This window comes from Aulonocara stuartgranti (assembly GCF_965226115.1).
Source record: "Aulonocara stuartgranti genome assembly, chromosome: 9".
In the NCBI taxonomy this organism is placed as follows: domain Eukaryota; kingdom Metazoa; phylum Chordata; class Actinopteri; order Cichliformes; family Cichlidae; genus Aulonocara; species Aulonocara stuartgranti.
Window position 1 is genome coordinate 36,161,346 of NC_138960.1, and position 15,633 is coordinate 36,176,978.

The window sequence follows — 15,633 nt, forward strand, 5'->3', positions numbered from 1 at the left end:
AAATGGCCTGTATTTATATAGCGCTTTACTAGTCCCTAAGGACCCCAAAGCGCTTTACACATCCAGTCATCCACCCATTCACTCACACATTCACACACTGGTGATGGCAGCTACATTGTAGCCACAGCCACCCTGGGGCGCACTGACAGAGGCGAGGCTGCCGGACACTGGCGCCACCGGGCCCTCTGACCACCACCAGTAGGCAACGGGTTAAGTGTCTTGCCCAAGGACACAACGACCGAGACTGTCCAAGCCGGGGCTCGAACCGGCAACCTTCCGATTACAAGGCGAACTCCCAACTCTTGAGCCACGATCGCCCTTGTCAGTCACGTGATGCAAAGGCAAAAAAAGAGTATGAGGAAAAAATCAAAGGAGTGAAAAGGTGAGACTCACACGAGCATACAGAGTGGAGTAAGGACGTTAGCATGCTGCCCAACTTTCATCACGCACATATTTACTATTATATGGTCCTAATTGTGAGTGCATACACTCACAACATGTTTAGTAACTTCAGATCCTGCAACAAGCCCAGGTCCAGTTTACTTTGGTGATTTGGACTATTCCATCTCACAGCTGTTGTTACAGGACAACGCGTCTATTTGTTGTTTCAGGTTGTAATATTACACAACATTTTCAGATGTAATAGAAATAAAATGAGTGTTTCGTAATTCATTCAGTTATTGTCTTTATTTATAACTGGCATTATTGTTTCATTCTATTATAGAATCTTACAAGAAAGAGGCAAAATTGTATTTCATTATGCTTTATTAGCTGCTTCGGTGAAAAACAAATCAACAATGAAAAAAACAAAACAAAACAACATTGCAAAACAACATACTGGAAAACAGTTATTCATCACTTGATTGCTTCAATACAACACTTGGGCACATATATGCGGGACGCTTCGTGGCTGTTTTGATAGCGCTCTCTCTCTTAACCAATCAAATCTCACTGTGGTAGCAGCTTTAAACTCTGTATGACCCAGGTTGATAGAGGGGCCCAGTCTGGATCACATTCTTGTATTTTGTTGGCTGGTTTGCCTACAAAACACAACAAACATTAGCACGCAAAGCCACAGTGAACAAAGCAGCATAGCGCAGCAAATTCAATTCAAATCAACATAAGACTTATTTGTAACCTAAATCAACAATTATGTTATGATAAATGATAAATTACGTAATAACTACAACAGAAAACTGACCTTTGTGGAAATACTTGGAGCAGACTAACATGTGAGCTGGAGTGTTCTGGGACATTATATTTGGTCTGCAATCCAGGCCATCCGTCATGTTCATGTTCAAGCCATGAAACATGGCTTGAACAATTTCTCTTCAACGATGTAATCCGATTACAACCGATTTCTTTACCCGTCGGCTTCCTGTGGCTGTCATGCGACCGGCTATTGCAGTTAATAATACAACACCTTCTTGCCATTATTTGTGTTTCTTTTTATCGCTGTGTGACTGTTTTCATGGGAAAGCCTGCGTGGGCTAGTACTGCTTGCCACTTGTTCCCAGAATCCTTTGTGGTTTTACCCCGGAATGACGTCACATTTTCACTCTCTATTGGGAGCCGTGTTTTTTTGCGCAGAGCAGAGACTGGAGGGGTGCAAACAGAGCCTTGCGTTTGGCAACAGCAGTAGCACACGAAAAGAGCAGGAGGGAGAGAGACAGAAAGAGAGCTGGGAGCAACAACAAGACACAACATCGTTACATTGGAAAGGTATGTTAAAGAAAATGAGTGACATCAAGAAAAGAAGCAAAATCTGGAACCATTTAAATTTTATTGACACTAAAAGGCAGAGTGTAGAGTCTGCAAGAAAAGACTATCATATAGAGCCGGCTCCACAAACAACCTGCACAGGCACCTGAGAACTGTCCACCCATCAGTGCAATGGAAAAATAAAACACAGTCAGTTGAGTGTGATATTAATATTTCTAAATGCCAACTTTTCCCTTAATTAAAGACCTGGGCTTTCATTTTTTTTCTTTGTGTTTTGCATATTTTAATCAATATTTTATTGTGTTGTGGTTTGCAGTATCTTGTGTTGTTTCCTTTAAATTTGTTTAAAAGGAAAAATCTGAAACTTTAAATAGTTAAAAGTTGAATTGTACATAGTTGCTTTTTGGATTTTATAATTTTTTTTTTACATTTTGTGAATAAATAAAAGACTATTTATATAATAATCAGAATCAGAATACTTTATTGATCCCTGGGGGAAATTATTTTTTGTTACAGTGCTCCATTATAAACCAACATTAAGACAAGACAGACAATACGCTAACTAAGAATAGTACAATATATACATATATATACATACATACATACATACATACATAAGTCACTCATAAATAAATAGCTTAAAAAGAAACATGTGTAGCTGTAGCAGCAAACAGTGTGTTAAGTGCATGCGTTGTACAGGGAGATGGCCACAGGCAGGAAAGATTTCCTGTGTCGTTCAGTGGTGCTTTTCGGTAATCTCAGTCTCTCACTGAACGAGCTCCTGTGACTGACCAGCATGTCATGGAGTGGGTGGGAGGTGTTATCCAACATTGTCTTTATCTTGGACAGCATCCGCCTCTCCAACACCACCTAATAAACATATATAAATAAAACCACTTTTTTTTTTTACATTAGTAGTTAATTTTGTGCATAATTTTATATTGCTATTGATAATAAATTAATTAATGCAACCAAACAACCTGAAGAACCGCTTGGGATCCGAAAGTCCGGGTCTTTTTTTAGTGAGTCGAGCCGAAAGAGTCCGTTCTCTAAAAAGAGTCGGAATTCCCATAATTAAAGAGCACGAAGAAGAAGTCGGTGTTTGTTTGTCCTAGTGCGCAGGCGTCATGTGAGGGTGCAGTTCCTGCTGCGGCCTTCGGGGGCGGCAGAGCGCGGCACAGCGGCGAAGAAGAAGAAGAATTAGCAGCGGCGCCAAAAGCGAGCTGCTCGGTCCCGCTCATTTCTCCGCTTCCAGCCGCTTTAAAGACCCGCAGCATGAGGCCTAGAGCGGCCCGCGGAGCTCACAGCGCCGGTGCACAGCCGCCAGCTAACGGGTCTGAGTAACGGCTAACGGCGGCTTCACGGAGGAGACGAGGCGCTGTGACGTCACTGAGAATTAAGGTTTGTTTTTTTGAATGAATCTTTATTCGAACAAACAGGAGCAGCAGCTACCAAAGTAATTAGATTACCGGAAGTCTGCTCAGAAGTAAAATCAGGCCAAACAAACAGACTGAAGTTTGTTTTCTATTGTTTATTTGCGAGAGTAAAAGAGTGACGTCTTCAGCGTGTAAGGTTGGAGGTTGATCGCGTGAGGCTGTGAGCAAATCTAGTCTCGAGGTCACAACGAAACCAAACACAGTTACATGAGTTCAGAGGAGAGCTGAGGGCGCAGCCTGGGGGTCCAGAGGTGGAGGGCGGGTCGGTGAGGAGGTTATCCACAGCTTGAACAATAAAGTTGTGCTCTGACGTATTTAAACTGTAAACGTTGTTTCTAAACTGAAGCCATCGTTAGAGTCCTGCTCTCCTTCTTTCTGATCTGAGAAAAGCGCCTTTACTTTTCTTTATATGAAGATCGTCAGGTTTAAACAGCTGCGTCTCCACCAATGACTGTAGAAAGCATGGACGACGCGACAGCGCTTCCTCCCATTGTGCAAATTTATTTTTAAAGAACTTTATTTACAAACAACAGTATAACATACAAGGCGCCATCATTAATCCGAATATGTAATATCCTGGGTTGAGCATTTTCTTTGCAAGCTCCTTTGACCAGGAAGTGAAATATACTTTTTTCTTATCGCCATAACCGCCATGGTCTCAAATGCTTTCAGGATATAATTTCTTTTAACCGGATTCGGGCAAATTTCACTTATCAAAATATTCCTGATCACCTTGTTTGTAAACCTGCTGTCACCAAATTCAACTCCAGCTATGCAGAGCTGCCTCAGTCCAGGAGAAATCTTAGAGTGCACAATATCTTCTTTTATCATTGATCTCAAAGAGACTGGGATGGCTTTCATCAGGGATTTATATCTCTTAGCAGTACATCTTACATCAAATTTCTCACAAAACGTGTCATGTTTTAATAAGACCCCATTCTCATCCATAAAATAAGATAAGATAAAACTTTATTAATCCCTCGGGTGGGTTCCTCTGGGAAATTCGGTTTCCAAAAGCACAGCACTGACAGAAGATATATATATATATATATATATATATATATATATATATATATATATATATATATATATATATATATATATTGTGATCGATGTAGCGGTTCCGAATGACAGCAATATCAGGAAGAAGGAACACGAGAAGCTGGAGAAATACCAAGGGCTCAGAGAAGAGCTCGAGAGGATGTGGAGGGTGAAGGTAACGGTGGTCCCCGTGGTAATCGGAGCACTAGGTGCGGTGAGTCCCAAGCTAGGCGAGTGGCTCCAGCAGATCCCGGGAACAACATCGGAGATCTCTGTCCAGAAGAGCGCAGTCCTGGGAACAGCTAAGATACTGTGCAGGACCCTCAAGCTCCCAGGCCTCTGGTAGAGGACCCGAGCTTGAAGGATAAACCGCCCGCAGGGGCGTGCTGGGTGTTTTTATATATATATATTTTCCACCCTGATTTACGAATAAATTCTTTACAAATCCTACCATGTGGATTCATGGATTTTTTTTTCACATTCTGTCTCTCACAGTTGAAGTGTACCTCTGGTGCAAATTACTGACCTCTGTCATCATTTTAGGTGGGGGAACTTGCACAATCGGTGGCTGACTAAATACTTTTTTGCCCCACTGTATATATGTATATGTATGTATATGTATATATGTATAGCTACTTGTAATAAAAGTACAGTAACAGTAATTAGTGACTGAGCAGCCCGGAGCGTTTCTCTGGATTTCTTTAGTAAATTCATTCATCTGCACAGATTAGCTAAACGAACCCTGACAGCCGAGTCCTCATCTTAGCTAGCTAGGTCTCAGGACCGAGCTAAGGACGGTAGTTATGGATTAGCTGACAAACACTTTTAACTTACCGAAAAGAAAAAAAAAGTGCAGCGGGGCCTCGGGTCCTTCTGTCAGGTAGTCCAGTTTACTGAAGAACACCTCAGGCTGTCAGGTTAAAACACTCGGTCGTGTCTTCGTAGCGTAAACGCTGGTCCTCCTCTCAGAGCCTACGCTCTATCTGCTATTCCCGAACAGAGATACGCAAGTTTCTCCGTGACTGCAGCTGCCAGTCAAAGCTGCTATGATGATGTTTCACCCCAATTTAACATCACCGTGGTAGGAATTAGAATCAAACTTATGGGAGAGGAGACTCATTGGAGACAAAAGAAAGAATCTTTGGAAAAAATTATCTGAGGAGAATTAATTATGACCTGTACTGCAGCCAGAAACCAGGGGGCGATAGAGACGTTTTGGCTTCACTTTTGGGCTGTCGTGTCCTCCATGTTTTCTACAGTCATTGGTCTCCACAGGCTGCTCCTGCAGGAGCTCCAAGACTCCCTGTGGGTTTGGGCCCACCTTGTGGCTGCTGTCATTGGTGGACGGCTCCGGTCTCTGCAGTGATGTCACCGTGTTAGCAGGACCTCAGCTGACATGGGGACACTTCTGTGTTTCCGTCTGAGCTGAGTGAAGTCATTCCACCTTAAATCAGCTGCAGTTACAGTACTGAGCAGAGGCAGGAAGGCCGCTCGTGTCCTCCAGCTTAACCAGCACAGACTCAGGTGTGTCATCACTTCCTTGTTACCTGCACAGGTACAGCCGGCGCTTTGACAGGACACTTATTTGTGAAGGAAGAGAAACGCTGATGTAAATATTCTGATGTCATCAGCCGCAGGTCATGTCACAGTGGCTCCACCCACAGATGCTCGGTGGTGCAGTCGGCTCAAAGCTCGTTTGAACTTTCTCCTGTGGCTGATTGGACGTCCAGCTGTGTGATGCCCTGTATGATGTTAACGTTTGTCCTCTGTGGCGCCCCCTGCAGGTGTTCCAGATGATCGTTGAAGGACACAGGAGGGAGGAGAGGAGGAGGAAGGAGGTGGGCTGTCAGAGCGAGGCGGCCGAGAGGAGGGACGCCGCCGTCCAGGTGGATCTGCTGACTCAGCAGCTAAGCTGGAGACACTTAGGTGAGACTCAGGGACACGTGATTTATCACCGTGCTCTCTGAAACACGGAGCTTCAAACTCATATCCAGTCCAACGTGTCTGTAAAGCAGCACTGAAAACAAACCAGCTGCATGTGAAACACATAGTTACACGGACTCAAACACAGGAAGCCTGCCAACACACAAGCCGTTATGCTGGTCGCTATAGCGATGCACCATAGTGCAGCTGTAATAACTGTGTGACGAAGGGCTCGACCTGAGGAAGGAAGAACCTGATTCCACAGGCTAGACATTGGCCCAGGTCCCCTGTGGCACCCAGAGGCCACGCAGAGCCGGTCCACACAGAGCCGGTCCACACAGATCCATGCAGAGCTGGTCCACACAGAAGTCGCTCCGGGTGGTTTCCTCTGAGGGCTCGAGCCGGCGGACGGACTCAAGGTTCGTCTCTGTGAATGGTGGGTAAAAGGGGGCTTGCCTCGTCGCCGAGCGCCATCTTCGGGTTTAGAGCCTGTGGGCGTCTCACTCACCCGGCCACAGACGTGGAGTCACGGGTAGAGTCACAGTCCACGGCCTTTGTACTGAAGCCACTTCACAGCTGAGAAGATGGTGAACTTCCTGTTCCTGTCCCACACCCGCTGATTAGAAACACCTTCTGCCCCGGTAAACACACCTGAGCAGACACACTGTTTTCTTCCTCACAGATGTCTAAATTTACCCAGAATTCATTGCAGTGCTGACATTGAGACCCTTGATCGCTTCATGGCCAGGTGCTCTCTGAGTTATTAGTCGTGTCCAAATTCATGGGCTGCATCCTCCTGAGGACCCGGCCTTCACGGTCTATGGGGGCCGGGTCTTCAGAAGGTCGGGTAGGCCGGAAGTAAACGGCCGTGAAATTGGACGGTCCAGCCTTCAGATTAGCGTCACCGCTGTCTCGGTGGAGTTTAATAAACTCGGCCGTCTGCTCCTTGCTATCTAAAATATAACAGGACACTGGAGTAAACTCTCGACCATCTGTTTAATCAGTTTTCTGTTTGACGTTTATTCAGCTGTGTGAAAACCAAGGAGGAACCCACCCGGGGGATTAATAAAGTTTTATCTAATCTAATCTAATAATGTTAATCTCAGCCAAACCGATTTACTCATAAACAAATAAAACACTGAAAAAAAGCCAAACAATAACATTTTAGGTTCTCTAAGTGACTTATATATTACGTTTAACCCGAGCAGCGAAAGACCGAGGTGATCTGAAAATGATGTGCTGGGAGTTTGCTGTTCTCGGCGGCTTCAGTGACCCTCGAGCTCCCGGCGAGCTGTCGAGCTGGTGGGCAGCAGAAGTCTCTGAAAACATTGAAGCACTTTTGCAAATATGCGATATCTTGATAAACCGAGCAGATATTAAAAGTTTACACAGCTACATTCTCGCCTGAAAATATGTTAAAAGTTTATTTTGTGACCCAGAGAGAGTAGTAACAGTAATATTAAAACTTAGTAGCGGCCGCCATTGCCAGAAACTGGAGTTTGGCTGGGCTGCGCTATGAATTCTGGGATATGGTGGGCCACAAAGGACACACCCGACCCGTCCTTCAAATTCGGGGAAAAGCAGGACGCATTTGTCGGCTGCATTCGGAGGAGTCTACGAATTCGGACAGCCTTCGGCGCGTCGCTGTGATGTAATCGTTCTACAAATGCGTCCTCGGGAGGATGCAGCCCATGAATTTGGACACGCCCATTAACTGTTTGAAGCAGAGCGCGCTCACACGTACGCCTCTCCCCTCTCAGGTGTTTCCTGCCACTGTGGCGCCTTCCAGGTGGATGAATCAGCAGGGGGCGCTCTGCTGCAGCTCTGCAGGAGTCGGGCATCACGCTGCGGCACCGACCGCCCCGCCCTGCTACCCAGCGTGCCTCTGTTCTCCGAGCACTCTGTTCTGCCTCCCCCGACTCCTGCGGACGTCTCGGCTGCTCCTCCTGGACTCATCGCTCCCCTGAGCCCGGGGCTGGCCGAAGAGGAGGAGCAGGAAGAGGAGCAGGAGGTGCACGTACCTGAGGGTAGGTTTTGTAAGTGTCAGGTTAAATGAGATGTTTGAAGATCGAGTCCACTCAGAGCAGGAAGCCTTTAATCTGCTCATGTGTTCTTGACCTCCCAACCTTTCATCCTTCAGCCTCCTCTCACAGGAGATTGACTCTCTGCATCAGTCAGTATCTGGGTTATTGATTAGTGATCGGTTCTTTGTATTAATCAGTATTTGAACATTAACTTCCTTTACTCTTCTCCTGCAGAGGAGAGACTCTGCTCTGAGAATGTGGCATTTAAAGAAAAGAAGAAGATGGTGGGGGGGAGGTGGCCTGATGGTGGTGAAAGACAAAAGTCATCACTGGCTGACAAATCGACCAATCACATCGCAGGAAATGCGGCCGGGAAGAGGAGGAGACTAAAGATTAAGCTTCTGAAGAAGGATGAGGAGTCCCACACCAGCAAGCGAGGAGAGGAACAAACAACCAGGATCCAGGAGAGGGAGGAGGAGGAGAGAGGAGGGGAGGAGACCATGAAAGAAAGGGGAGGAGTCAAATCTGTCATAATAAAGACTGAGGAGGGTCGGAGACCGAGGAGGATGGTTGGCCCGACAGTCAGATACCTGCTGGAGTCTGAGCAGCAGTCACATGGGCCAACAGCAGCCAATCACAGCAGAGCGAGCAGAGATGTGCGGAGGAGAAAGATGGGGAGGCCGAGGAAGGAGCAGAAGGAGCTGGATGACAGCAGCACGGTGGAGTCCTCAACAGACGGAGGAGCAGAGAGATGGTGGAAGCTCTGCCAGGTCAGTCCTTCACTTGAACGTCACATCACCTTTGTTTCTCTGACCTTTGACCTTCGACTTTACCTGTCTCCAGGTGTGTGGTCTGAACGTCACCAGCCAGGCGTCTCTGGATCTCCACCTTTCCGTCCACAGACCGGCTTCTAGCTGCGCACAAGCTGCTGCTGACCAACAGCAAGAACAAACCAATCACGCGCAGGGTGATGCAGAGGAGAGGGAGGAGCCTCAGAGGCAGAGGAGGACAGTCTGCCAACCAATCAGGTACCGACTGGAGTCGGAGGAAGTGTCACATGGTTCTGGAACAGCCAATCAGACCAATCAGGAGGCAGCTACCAAACCCACAAGAAGGAGAGGAACATCAAAAGATGCTGTTGGGGGTGGGGCTTCAGAGGTGATTGACAGGCCTGAGACTAATGCTAAAGACACAGGTCACATGGTCACAACAGGAGGAAGAGAGGAAGGAGAGGAGGAGCCTCACAGGACAAAGAGGACGATGGTTGGCCGACCAATGAGGTACCTGCTGGAGTCAGAGGAAACAGGTGGTGTCAGAACCTCCAATCACGATGCAGAAAACAAACCCACACAGCGCAGGCGAAGACCAAAAAATGTTTTTGATTTCAGTGAGGCTGGGGGCAGGGCTTCAAAGATGACTGACTGTTCTGATACTGAAGATAAAGTAACGGATCACATGGTGTCAACGGGAGGAAGAAAGGAAGGGGAGGAGCCTCAAAGGCCCAGGAAGCTCCTCCTCACAGCACCCACCGAGGCTCCTTATTGGTCAAGAGACATAAACCGTGCGAGAACACGTCCCAGCTGGTTGGTCGACTACTGGACCCTGAACAGGAGTGGGAATGGAAGGAGGGGGACAAAGAGGAGCAGAGTGGAGGACGACGACGAAGAAAGGGAGGCGCAACAAGTCTGTGTGGAGAAGGAGGAGGAGCCTCAAAGGCCGAGGAGGACGATGGTTGGCCCACCAATCAGGTACCTGCTGGAGTCAGAGGAGACAACACGGGGTTCTGGAACAGTCAATCAGACCAATCAGAAGGCAGCTAACAAACACACAAGGAGGAGAGGAAGATCAAAAGATTCTGTTGGAGGCGGGGCTTCAAAGATGACTGACTGTTCTGACATTGGAGATAAAGACACAGGTCACATGGTCTCAACGGGAGGAAGACAGGAAGAGGAGGAGCTTCAGAGACCAGGAAAGACGGTTAGTCCACCAATCAGATGCCTTCTAGAGTCAGAGGTGATAACAGATATTTTACAATCATCCAATCAGGATGCAGAACACAAGCCCATGTCTTCTGACCTTTACTTGAACTTTACCTGTTACTACAGCCTCTTTTTCTACCTACTCGGATCGACTTGCCGCGGTTTTCAGGTTTCCTATTAGTTCGTAGTTCCTGGTACCAGGTGATGTTCGGCCGGCGTTCCAGGAAATTCGAGCAAATATGAAAATGTGCCCCTGATTGGCCAGTCAGTGGCTTCCCTCGATGAGTCGTGATGGCGTCTCATTCACAAAAATGAAAAGCGCCATTTTTGAAGTTGGGTAGCGACAGAAATGGCTACAAAAGCAATGCCGTGTTCCCGAGTCTGACGCCACAGACCAAGCAGCGGGTCCATCGCGCCTCGACGTCCACCTTTATTGGTGTTGCACATTAATTGCTATAACAATGACCACGTACATTAAGTACTTACCAGATTGTAGTGGAAAACCAGTCATGGCGAGTGGTTCCGAGTAGGTAACCATGGAAATTAGGGCTGGGTATCGTCACTGATCTCTAGAATCGATTCGATTTCGATTCATGAGGTCCCGAATCAATTCGATCCACAATTCGATTCGATTTGAATCGGGTAAATTTAGCCTGAGACAGTCAGAAATATTATAATTCAGGTCATGCATCAGTACATTTCCATATTTTTATATCTATAAAAAGAAAGCTGATACTTGCGGGACTTTATCAAAGGTGTGAGCATCACAGCAGAGGGCTTTGTGTCAAAGTAACTGAGGATAAAACACAGAAAAACATGAAGGCGACTTTCCTGGCCTGGATTTTAACAGATGACCTTAAAAATATTCTGCAGTAGATCAAAAACGAAAGAAAACCATGAATCAACACATGAACATGACCTGATGCTGCTGAAGTGAAGCAGAGCAAAGTTTACAGAGGTTTGATTACAGGCACAGCTGAGAGTTTTGCAATTTGCATCATTTTAAAAAGTTTAAATTTGCTCAGTATTGAACAGCAGAAATGAGGCTTTCTTCTCAGAAGTAAGTAAAAGGACAAAAACAGCGGCCAACAGCCTGTAAACAACGGTAGAGTTGTGCGTAACAAGCAAGCGAATAATGCAGAAAACAGATTTTTAGACGGGAAACTGTTCTTGAAGTACAGAGAGAGAGAGCTGTGCATGAAGTGTGATTTTTATCGTGGTGGAAGCAAAACAGCAAAAATCAGAGTGAATTCTTTGTGTTTTGTGTTTCCATCTTTGTACAGAATCCTGCTCTCATTTAACCTGAGATTCTGGCATTCCGGGCAAAATAAATTTATCCAAGCTAGAATCGATTTTAAACGATAAATTGATAATCAAAGCCCACCCCTAATGGATGGGCTTCTTCTTTCCCGACTTTTAACCAGACTTTTCTGCCCCTTTTGTCTTTAGTTAGCTGTAATTAACCCAACGCTCACCTGACCTTTGTCTGACCTTTCCCCCCTGCAGGCGTCTGCCCTCCACCCGTCCGTCCACAGACCAAAGCAACCTTTCGGCTGTCACCTCTGCAACAGGAAGTTCAGCTGTGCCAGCGGGCTGTTCCTGCACCAATGCGATCAGCACCACAGCAATATAGGTGGTCTCTACAGCAACGGATGTGGGGCGGCCCTGAGCAACGCCCAAGCTCCTAAAAACAAACCACAAAAACAGACCACCCAGGATGACAAGGAGGAGGAGCCTCAGAGGCCCAGGAAGCCCCTCCTCACAGCACCCACCAAGGCTCCTTTTTGGTCAAGAGGCATAAACCGTGCGAGAACACGTCCCAGCTGGTTGGTCAACTACTGGACCCTGAACAGGAGTGGGAATGGATGGAGGGGGACAAAGAGGAGCAGAGCGGAGGAGGAAGAAAAAGAAGAAAGGGAGGTGCAACAAGTCTGTGTGGAGAAGGAGGAGGAGCCTCAAAGGCCGAGGAGGACGATGGTTGGCCCACCAATCAGGTACCTGCTGGAGTCAGAGGAGACAACACGGGGTTCTGGAACAGCCAATCAGACCAATCAGAAGGCAGCTAACAAACACACAAGGAGGAGAGGAAGATCAAAAGACTCTGTTGGAGGCGGGGCTTCAAAGATGACTGACTGTTCTGACATTGGAGATAAAGACACAGGTCACATGGTCTCAACGGCAGGAAGACAGGAAGAGGAGGAGCCTCAGAGACCAGGAAAGATGGTCAGTCCACCAATCAGATGCCTTCTAGAGTTGGAGGAAACGTCACATGATTCTGGAACAGCCAATCACACTGATCAGGAGGCAGTTACCAAGCTCACAAGAAGGAGAGAAAGATCAGATGCTGTTGGCCTCTGTGAGCCTGGGGGCGGGGCTTCAGAGATGATTGACAGGCTTGACGCTAAAGTTAAAGACATAAGTCACGTGGTTGAAAAGGGCAGAAGAAAGGGAGATGAGAAGAAGGAGGAGCCTCAGAGGCTGAGAAGGACGATGGTCGGCCCACCAATCAGGTACCTGCTGGAGTCAGAGGAGCTGTCACAGGGTCAAAGAACAGCCAATCAGGACACAGAAAACAAACCCACACACAGCAGACGGAGCCCAAAAAAGGTTGGTAGCCACAGTTAACTGATCAATCAGGAGGCAGCTAACAGCACCTGCCATTAAGTTCTTAGGTCGACCATATTAAAGATTGAACCCATCTCTAATGATCGGCTATGTACCACAGGCCTTCAAGCTGGCTGTAGTTAAACCTTTACTCAAAAATCATCTGTAGACCCAGCAGTCTTAGCTAATTATTGGCCAATCTCCAACCTTCCTTTATATCAAACATCCTTGAAAGAGTAGTTGTCAAACAGCTAACAGATCATCTTAGACTTTTAGAGACTTTCTATTGTCATTGTGCAGTTTCTTGCACAGCGAAATTGGGTCGCTTGATCACAAAGGTGCTAAAGTAAAAAGAAGAGAAACCAATATACAACGAAGGCGGAAAATAAATAAATAATTAAATCAATAGCTGGGATAGGCTCCAGCGCCCCCCGCGACCCTGAAAAGGATAAGCGGAAGCGAATGGATGGATGGATGGATGGATGGATGGATGGATGGATAAATCAATAGAATAAAATAAAAAACAGTGTATATGTATACATATGTGAGTGGAACTATATACATGGTGTATGTGGAGGAAACATTGAAACAGACTGGGACCAAAATAATTGCACAGAACATGGAAAGACTGAGATATTGCACATAGATGATCAACAGCAGTGTCAGGGTGGATGTGTTGGGGAAGTCTTTACACACTAGTTTGCATTAAGAGTTCTGACAGCCCACGGGAAGAAGCTGTTCTTTAGTCTGTTGGTTTTGCACCTGATGGATCTGAGCCTTTTTCCAGAGGGCAGGATGTTGAAGAGGTGGTGGTTAGGATGGAGGTGGTCCTTTATAATTGCCCTGGCTCTGGAGAGACATCTTGAGCTGGCAATTAAGTCCAGGGAGTTCTGATGACCCTCTGTAGTCTCTTCTTGTCAGCTGTTGTGCAACCAGCGTACCACACAGGGATGGCGTGCACCAGCACACTCTCGATAGTGGCACGGTAGAAGGACCTCTGCAGAGGAATGGTTTATTTGAAGAGTTTCAGTCAGGTTTCAGAGCTCATCACAGCACAGAAACAGCTTTAGTGAAGGTTACAAATGATCTTCTTATGGCCTCTGACAGTGGACTCATCTCTGTGCTTGTCCTGCTAGACCTTAGTGCAGCGTTCGATACTGTCGACCATAATATCCTATTAGAGCGATTAGAACATGCTGTAGGTATTACAGGTACTGTGCTGCAGTGGTTTGTATCATATCTATCTAATAGGCTCCAGTTTGTGCATGTAAATGGAGAGTCCTCTACACACACTGAGGTTAATTATGGAGTTCCACAGGGTTCAGTGCTAGGACCAATTCTGTTTACATTATACATGCTTCCCTTAGGCAGCATCATTAGAAGACATAGCATACATTTTCACTGCTATGCAGATGACACCCAGCTCTATCTGTCCATGAAGCCAGATAACACACACCAATGAGTTAAACTGCAGGAATGTCTTAAAGACATAAAGACCTGGATGGCCGCTAACTTTCTGCTTCTTAATTCAGATCAAACTGAGGTTATTGTACTCGGCCCTGAAAATCTTAGAAATATGGTATCTAAGCAGATTCTTACTCTGGATGGCATTACCTTGGCCTCCAGTAACACTGTGAGGAACCTTGGAGTCATGTTTGACCAGGACATGTCCTTCAACGCACATATTAAACAAATATGTAAGACTGCGTTCTTCCATTTGTGCAACATCTCTAAAGTTAGAAATATCCTGTCTCAGAGTGACGCTGAAAAACTAGTTCATGCATTTATTACTTCCAGGCTGGACGACTGTAATTCATTATTATCAGGAAGTCTAAAAACTCCCTGAAAGCCTTCAGTTAATCGTGACCTTTCTCCTCTGCAGACGTCTGTCTTCCACAGACCGAAGCGCCCGTTCGGCTGTCACATCTGCAACAGGAAGTTCAGCCGTGCCAGCAGACTGTTCCTGCATCATTGCAATCAGCACCGCAGCATCATAGACAGTTCCCAAGGCAACAGAGTTGGGATGGCCATGAGCAGTGCTCGAGCTTCTGATGGCAAATGGAAAGAAGGAACCCAGGGTAAGAACGAGAATGGGGAGGAGCCTCAGCGGCAGCGAAGGAGGAGAGTTGGCCCACCAATCAGATACCTACTGGAGTCAGAGGAGTTGTCACATGGTCTTAGAAAAGCCCATCAGAGTGCAGCAACCAAACCCACACAAAGGAGAGGAAGAATGAAGGCTGGTGGTCTCACTAAGGCTGGGGGCGGGGCTTCACAGATGATTGATAGGTTTGAGGCTACCTTTGCCACAGACAGACAGACAGGTGTGCACAGGCAGACTTACCTGGTTCACAGAGACTTGCAGGATTGTCAGGTGACCATCTCCCCCTGCTCTGTCACAATGCAGCGCCTCCTCTGATTGGCTGATTACGTTCTTGTTAAACATGTTTGTTTTAATTTTTTCTATGAAGTCTGGTTTCAGTGATTTTAGGTGTGTGTGTGTGTGTGTGTGTCACACTGTTTTTGAACAATAAAATGAAATAATGTCCTGCTCCTTTTTTCTGTCCTGCTGTTCATGGTTTCTAATGAGGTCAAAGGTCAGGCTGCACCGCCCATGGAACTGCATGATGTCAGAGAGGGGATATCCTTATATGGTCGCGTCAGGCTCTGAGTAATCTAAATCAATGTGGGCCATGACCCCCTGGTGGACGTCACAGGTACTGCAGGTGAGCCTGGAGCCATCACTGCGTAGTACAAATATCACAAATGCTACAGTCAAACCGAAGTATTCGAGTGTATTTAGCAGTAGTTCCAGTCCTGACAGAGAAAGTCCTCCCTACAGAGTCCTCCATCATCATCATCGTCACTGTGTGATGAGTTTAAATAAGAATCAGTTTTCAGATTATA

At 46.5% G+C, this 15,633-nt stretch overlaps 1 protein-coding gene across 1 annotated transcript; it reads left to right on the forward strand.

Annotated features, from left to right (window-relative positions):
- The first annotated feature begins 2,803 nt into the window (after window positions 1–2,803).
- On the forward strand, window positions 2,804–15,278 carry LOC309714359 (uncharacterized protein). The gene is made up of 7 exons (XM_082546737.1): window positions 2,804–3,123; window positions 5,984–6,125; window positions 7,883–8,149; window positions 8,381–8,916; window positions 8,990–10,123; window positions 11,632–12,732; window positions 14,612–15,278. Exons 2-7 carry the CDS (start codon window positions 5,993–5,995, stop codon window positions 15,143–15,145), a joined length of 3,705 nt encoding a protein of 1,234 aa, XP_082402863.1. The 5' UTR covers window positions 2,804–3,123; window positions 5,984–5,992; the 3' UTR covers window positions 15,146–15,278.
- Window positions 15,279–15,633: the final 355 nt, after the last annotated feature.